This window comes from Benincasa hispida, chromosome 10 (genome assembly GCF_027475165.1).
Source record: "Benincasa hispida cultivar pf3 chromosome 10, pf3_genome.v1.1, whole genome shotgun sequence".
Lineage (NCBI taxonomy): Eukaryota > Viridiplantae > Streptophyta > Magnoliopsida > Cucurbitales > Cucurbitaceae > Benincasa > Benincasa hispida.
The window spans coordinates 11,528,969-11,536,964 of NC_143487.1; the positions used below are offsets into that span (position 1 = coordinate 11,528,969).

Below are 7,996 nucleotides of genomic sequence, written 5' to 3' on the forward strand. Positions count from 1 at the left end.
CGAGTTTTAGGACATATAACCCAACAGGTTGAAGATGAAGAAAGGAACGTAAGGGTGGGAAAGATTTAGAGGAAAAATTCTCTGATACCATATTAACAACTAATATTCAAAATGAATATCTTCACGTGCTTTTATTAAAAGAATTATGGGCATCTATATATACACAAAGGTGAGCTTTAACAAACTAATTGGGTCCAATACATCAGTTATATTTTATAACTATCTAACAACCCAAATATTTAAATAACTTCTAATAGACATTTAAAACAATTATCCTAAACTTTATCTGATACAAATATACAAGTTATAGATTAAATATGTAATTTAACCGATAGCCTATTATGATACATTTTTTTGCATACATCAATTGCTTATGATTGTTTTCTTCTTCTTCTCTTTTTTTCTATACTTTTAAGCCTATTTAATTATCCATTTGACAATCACAACAATTATTGGAGCTAGTTTGTCAATAAAGTAAAGGATAATTTTAATGATGGTAGATCTAATTCACCAATCTTAAAGTAGATTGTTCGATTTTTCCCACTTTTTAATGGTTGTTGAATTGAACTAAATATATATATATACATACATAAATTACAGCAAACATCAAAGCCACTAGATTTCATGGTCATGCCATGATATTTATAGGTCCAATTTTTTATAAGTTCAATAATATGAAGATTCAATCCAAACTAAATTTCTTAACAAATTAATTGATGCTCAAATTGATATTATGAATCAACAGAGAATAATTGAGAATTAAGTCTAAACTCATGTCAAGTGGTCCATGTAATTAATAAAAAGCAATATCCCCAAAGTCAAAAATCCAATTCACACTAAACAAGATAAGAAAATTAACTTAAAATCAATTTATTATATCTAATTAAGATGCAAACTAAAAAATCAATTCACACTAAACAATATAAAAAAAAAAAAAGTAACTTAAAATCAATTTATTATTTCTAATTAAGATGCTAACTAAAACTAAAAAGTGTCTCTTTCATTTACATCAACCAACAATAAAGTATATAATAAATACAAAAGCATTAAAAAGAAAAAAGAAAATACCTATATTTCCTTCTTTCCTTTTTCTTACTATACCAACCCCAACCTCACCCCAAATGATGTAATAATAATTTACAAAACAATGCAACCAAAAATTGCATCATTTCAAAAAAGAATAACTCCAATCATCAACGGTCAAGATTTCATCTCACCGCCCCCCCCCCCCCCCCCCCCCCCCCCCCCATCTATTCAAATTAATAATTTAAAAATAAATTAAATTAGCCTCATACTCTATTAACTCTTCTATCAAACGAGAAATCATTAGACCCCACATGAATTTCGTGTTGCTCAGAATTAACATTCGTTCGTTGAAGATCTGGATCCGTTGACTGGGTCGTCGTCGGGTCGGGTCGAGGTGAATCGTTGTCGGCATCGACATCGCCGGCCTCCACGTCGCGGTGGTGGTAGGAATTGGAGGCGTCGGCGGGTTGGGGGCGACGGTGGAAATGGTGGGAAGGGGAGGGGGAATCTGGGTCCCAGTGGTCGGTATCGAAATTGGATCTTCTAGGAGAGGTATGGACGCTGTCCAATTCGCTCCGGTAGTGGCGGAGGAGGTGGACCGGCGACAGGTGGTGGGAGGGGGTGGCAGGGCGGCTGGACATCGGCGTTAGGGAGCCGCGATTTTGTTTGATGTGTTTGCGAGCGGTGTGGTGCCAGTTTCTTAACGCCGTCGCTACTCTTTCGTTGAAAATCGTTGGCTTCATCGTCGAACCCATCTTGATAAATAAAATTAATTAAAAGTAAAGTTAATGATTTGAATAAATGTATATCATATGGTTTTAAGATGCAATGAATTTTGAGTGTAGCCCCTACCTGTGTGACTAGGGCGTAGAGAGGCAATGTGACGTAACTGCAAAGGATTTGAACCAGGACTCTGTTGCAATAATCCAATAATACAATCACCTTATTGTAATTTACACAAATTAAAGGACGAAAATTTTATTTTATTTTCCTTTTTAGGAAGAGTTTATTGACTTTGGTTATATACATATATATATATATATATATATATATATATATATATATAAACAAGTAACATTTTGATGATGCCCATGTATTTTCAAATGAAAAAAATGGATCAATTGTCCAAGTTGCAACCAATGACAAAAGTTTTATTAAAGAAAAAATGTTTTTTTTTTTAAATTTTATTTTTTACTATGTTAAAAAAAGAGTATTGAATTAGATGCACCTTATTATCCATTTCAAATGTCACATTTTTGTTGTATGTAATTTCAAATTATTTAGGACCCATTTGGATTGATTTAAGAAAAAAAAGTATTTTTCACAAAATTCATTTTTATTTAAATTAATTAAAATACACTTAAAAACTATTTTGAATGATTACCAAATATTCCAATTTCTTATCAAATGACTTATTCCTAATTAAACGGTTGGAAATTTAATCCAAACACACCCTTAAATATAATCCTAGTTTATTATTATTATTATTATTATTATTATTATATATAAATTAATTTAGATAATTTTTTTTTGTAAATAACTAAACTTAATATCTATTAAAAAAAAATACATATACTGAAATTAGACAATTTGAGAATATTGTGATTAAAATGAAATGAACTTTAAAATATGGAGACAAATGAATTTTTAACCCCTCTATCTCTATACAAATAATGCATCGTGTTACAATCCAGGTCTTATCCTCGTGACACGTCGTAAGATGCACTTTTTTATGTACATCACACATATATATATATATTAAAAAAGAAGTAAAAATAAGAATAATTAAACAACATGCTCAGAGATTAATAATGAAATATCGTACGTATAAAATATGTCGTGGAGTTAGTTATAAGTTACCCCATTGTTATTCTGATCACCAAATCTTCCGTGTGCTCATGGAAACAAGACTTCATTCCAAATTCTTTCTGTAAAATTGAAAAAAAAAATGAAAATGGAAAAATAGGATTAAAAATGGAATATATAGATATAGAAGAATATAAAAAAGAAAAAAAAATACCCAAGTCCAGGCAAAGAAAGCAAGCTGAAAAGCATTCTGAAAGAGCACAAAATTGATAAGGTAAAGAATAAGACGAGGCCTATTGAACCAAAAAAGGTCATCCCCTGGCTCCACCACTGGCACTCCCTTCACGACTTCCCCTCTTTCTTGTATCCTCAGAGCCATTTTCGTAATTATAACTTGCAATTTAGTCCCCACCAACAACACTATCTGCAAATATTTTTAAATTACTTAATTAATTTAACACCCTCCAATATGCTAATAATATCAATTTCGACTCCAAATATTTCACATCTTACAATTAATGGCACAAATGGCAGCCATAGATAAGCCCTCCACCCTGACAAAAGAAAAAAAAAAAACCAAATTACAATTTATTAATCATTAATTAACTAATTATTAATTTTGATTTCACTCACCGTGGGTGTTGAAAAGTAGGAAGAGGACAGCGAAGAACCATATCGGAGGGCTGCGAATGAGAGTTTAATTAATTAATGAATTAAATTAAATTAACTAAGCAGTCAGGGGTAGGGAATGTAAATATGTAAAATGAACAGGGGCTGAATTGGTATATAGTATTCTTTTACCTGATACTGACGACCACCTTGAAATCTTCTTCAAGAGAACGTTTTATATATTTTTGAAAGTCAAATTTCTGATCGCTGTGCGGTGCCAGATGAGCCTATTCAATCATTTTTAATTTTCAAATATCATTTTATTAAATAATAATAATAATAATCATAATAATGTGAGAGAGAAAATGAGACTAACCATGACGAAACCATGTCTCAAGGTCAAGTAATCAACCTTAGGAACCGACCTAACGAATTGTCTGAAGAAACAAACCTATCCAACAAAAAAAAAAAAAAAAACAGTACAATTTCATTAATTAGTCCCCCAACCAACCAAGGAAGAACAAGAAGAGTTTTTATCTAATAAACGTATCAATTTATATAATTATTGTGTGAAACTCATAATTTGTATCATTTAAATTCACAACTTTCCATAACTGAATCACTTTAGACTACTCGTTATGATTACATTTGAAGATTATTCATGCATCAATTCTCACACATGAGTAGAATCCTTCAAATGTCCATTTTACAAAATGAACGAATAAAGTTGATGAATTCATTATTGAAAGTCGAAATTAATTTAGATATGAAAGTTTAAGGATTTAATTGATACAATTATAAGTTTCTTACTATAGTTTTCCATATAGAATATAATTGAATATGTAAATTGATTCGAAGTTTAAATTGATACAATTTTAAAGCGGTATTTTCTTCTAAAATATATTCTCCTAAATTTATTGGAATCTTAGAATGGAAAAATCATGAGACAATAATGATGAGTAGAAGCCATGCATACGCTATCGTTTAAAGAGATTGACCGGCAAGCAAAAAAAATTGGTAAATACCCACTTAAGTCAAATCTCTCAAAATCATCTCTATTTTCACATACATATATATTTTCTTAAACAAATAAAAGCTAAATAGATATAATTCAAAAAGAACATATACTATAGTTGTACTATAAAAAACTCTATCATAATAGGCTCATTTTGATTTCCTATATTTTAAAAATGTTCATTTTTTACTTTTTTTTTTTTGTTTTATTAGATCTTTATACTCTTAAAAAGTAACCATTTTGCCTTTCATTTGCATTTTTAAGATATTAAAATGATTCGCTTTTTGAAAATTTAAAAATTAAAATTAACCTAAGTTAAAAATAAAAAATTAAATGAATTAAAATTGAAAGTATAAAAATTAAAACAAATTAAAAGTAAAACCTTAAATCAACGGTATAAGAAAAAAGTCAAATGAATTAAACGGCCAATCGACATAATAAACACTGCGGACATAGAAATGTGAAAACGTAAAAATCTGTCGTCTAAAAGGCCACAGAGCACATAAAGCTAAAATAAATGATAAATATAATATAAATATCTCAAACACGTTCAACGATGCACGGTTTTCAGTAAAAAAAGAGAGTCAAAAAAAGCCAAATCTGATAAACGTCTTATCACTTAGGCAAAAAAAATTACGAGTACTTAATAATAATTCCCAAAAACTGTGGGTTCTAATTTCCAAAGATATTTCAAAAAAGGAACCACATGCATGTAGCCGCATTTAGTAATTTGGTGGGTGGTGGGCCCCTAATCTAATTTGAGCAAAGTCCAGAAACGTCATAAAGTCTTTCCGGTTAATTAATGCTTCAATTAATTAGTTAATTAATTAACCCCCATATACATAATGTAAATAAAGATGATTTAACTTACAATCCATATGAGAAAAGGGGATTTGGTCCAAAAGCTCAAATGCCTTCTCCCAAATGACGTGTCTCTCGCGAATCGAAATCGTTCTGGATCTGTTGTATTTGAACACAAGAAAAATATTTGATTACATCCTAGATTGTAACTAATTCGAAAATAATAATCATAATATTAAATTTACCATGAGAAAATTGGTACTCTACGGTTCTCGTCTCTTTTTCCCACGACTTCCAACTTCTCATCTATTTTTTCATATAAAAGATGAATTATTTGATGCATATAAAAAATTGATAAAATTATAAAAAAATATTTTCAAGTATAGCAAAATATTACGATATATTTATGATAGATTGTAATAAACATCTATTAGATAATAGATGTTAACTTATTATTGATAGACTGACATTTTGTTATATTTATAAATAAGTTAGTTTATTTTTTTTATTTGAAAACAACCCACAAAAAGGAATAAATTGAAAATTGAAATGAAATTATAAGTACCTTGGCATTGCCCAAAGCTAAAGTTAAGACGCAGTACAAAACATGGAAAACAGCCAACACGAAGATGAATATATGTAGTTGATGAATACCTCCTTCTGATACGAACGGAACTTTACCCTGAATTCACATTTAAATTTACTGTTGTTAAAATTATTCCAAAATTAAAGAAGAGATTAAGGGCTAGAGAAAGATTTTTTTTTAAAAAAAAATTATATTTATTTAAACTCTTTTGCTTAAAAAAAATATTTAAAATGTACTTTCCATGTATAAAAGCTATTTTAAGTACCATAAATAAAATTAATTAAGAAGTTTATCGCTCGTGGATGTAGATAATCTCATTCAATTCAAAATGATTCCGTTTTCATACCGTTTTACAAAGACTCTCCGACGTCGTTTTCATGATCAAATACTTCCCGTAAATCAGCATTAGTTTGAATTAATTATACATACCTTGGCAGCACATTTGTCGGTTCCACCGGCAGCGGCGAGGGAACGGCGGAAAGTGACATTGAGATGCGAGACGGCGAGAAGTTTCCGGCGATTATGGTCGGAATCGACAAGGTCATCTTGTTTTGTTAATTCCTCCTCTCTTTGAGGACTACATGGATGCCACGTGGCAGCGACGTCCGGTGGTATACAAACATTTGTGATTAGGCTTTGTCCCACCGTCAGTAGCAGCGATATGAATCCCAACAGCATCAACTCTGCCATTTCATTACAAAATCTCTATTTTACCCTTTTAAAATTGTTTTAATCTCCTAATAAACTGAAATTTAGAGAATAAATAAATACCTGATTTGATCTTCTCCAGAGCTTCGTAAAGAGCTCGTTTGTGCTTCTTCTTTAGCCACTGAAAATCCCAATAAAATCTAATTTTAAAAGAGTGGAAAAAAACAATAAAAGAAATAATGGGGTTTTTTCGTTTTTTTTTTTTTGTGATGAAACGATGCCGTTTGGGGTTTGGTTACCTTTCCGATGAGATGGAGAATGTGTTCGATGATAATAGAAATCAAAACCAAAACAAAGCACACGGCGGCGACGGCCCAGGTCGGCGTCTCTTCCAAGGACCTTCCGGCGCCACCTCCGGCCATGGGATTTTTTTTTCTCTCGAGAAAGTGAAGGAAAAAAAAAAAAAAAAAAAAAGGAGATTGTAAATAAATTGTAATAAAATGTTAAAGTTAAGAGAGAGTACGCATTTGAAGGGAAAAAAGGGAGCGGGATATAAAGGAAAAAATAAAATTGGGGGAGGTTGCAAGGGGAAGGCGATGACTTTGACTTTAGAACGCGTGAGAAACAATCAGAGAGAATGAACTATGAACTACGAAGATTCCTCCTTCATACCACACTTCTCATGATATGATTTGTTATTATTCGGAAAAATTAAAATTTTCGTCTTTATTTTCGTTTCATTTTTAGGTTTCAAAATATTGTATTTATATTTCAATTTTGACTTTCGTTTCAATTTAGATTAAGTTTCAAAATGTTACAATTTTTTTTTTATGTCTTAATTCGATTTTAATTTAAGTTTTGTTAAGATTTGATCTTTACATTTCAAGATTTCCACTTTTAACTTCATTTTTTTTAGTAATTTTAATAGTGATAAAAAAAAATAGTGAAACTTAATTCTTATAAATTAATTAATAGACATTAATACTAAAGACTAAAGAGAGAGTGTAGTGAAAAATCGAGATTAAAAATATAATTCTTAAAACATATGAACTAAATAAAACAAAACTCAAATTTGAAGGGTCAGATTGTCAAAATTTGAAATTTGTCCCAAAACGTAATCCATCAATAGTAAAGTAAAAAGTAGGCCACGGTATGTTTGTTATTGTTTACTTATATTTCGTTATTGCAATAAATTGTGGGGTCCACCTTCAAATATGTAATCAAACATGCAATCTAATTGAGGAATAGATGGTGCTCAATTTGATAGTGCTTAAAAATTACGTATGACCACTACCTTTACCGTTATCATTACAAATATTGTTATGATAACAATATGAGAATTATGAATCTGCCACATTTATTGTTATTTTTACCTTTATCGTTATCGTTAAAATCAAGCAATAATGGTAACGATAACAATAACAATACAATGTAATAAATTCATAATTCTAAGTAAGCGTAACCAACAGCAATTCAATTATACTTGACCTATTGCGATCCATCAA

General features: G+C 30.2%; 1 protein-coding gene across 2 annotated transcripts; it reads right to left on the reverse strand.

Moving 5' to 3' along the window:
- Positions 1-938: 938 nt before the first annotated feature.
- LOC120089507 (MLO-like protein 6) lies at positions 939-7,157 on the reverse strand. 2 transcript variants are annotated; one of them, XM_039047002.2, is made up of 14 exons: positions 6,791-7,157; positions 6,615-6,672; positions 6,273-6,526; positions 5,823-5,939; positions 5,503-5,563; positions 5,328-5,416; positions 3,818-3,892; positions 3,634-3,728; positions 3,466-3,515; positions 3,346-3,386; positions 3,047-3,256; positions 2,887-2,954; positions 1,879-1,939; positions 939-1,781 (listed from the first exon to the last, which is right to left on the reverse strand). In XM_039047002.2, exons 1-14 carry the CDS (start codon positions 6,911-6,913, stop codon positions 1,290-1,292), a joined length of 1,794 nt encoding a protein of 597 aa, XP_038902930.2. In that variant the 5' UTR covers positions 6,914-7,157; the 3' UTR covers positions 939-1,289. The 2 variants fall into 2 exon arrangements, 1 of the variants encoding a protein (XP_038902930.2); XR_005485196.2 differs by having other exon boundaries at positions 1,703-1,781; positions 2,852-2,954.
- Between the last annotated feature and the right edge of the window lie 839 nt (positions 7,158-7,996).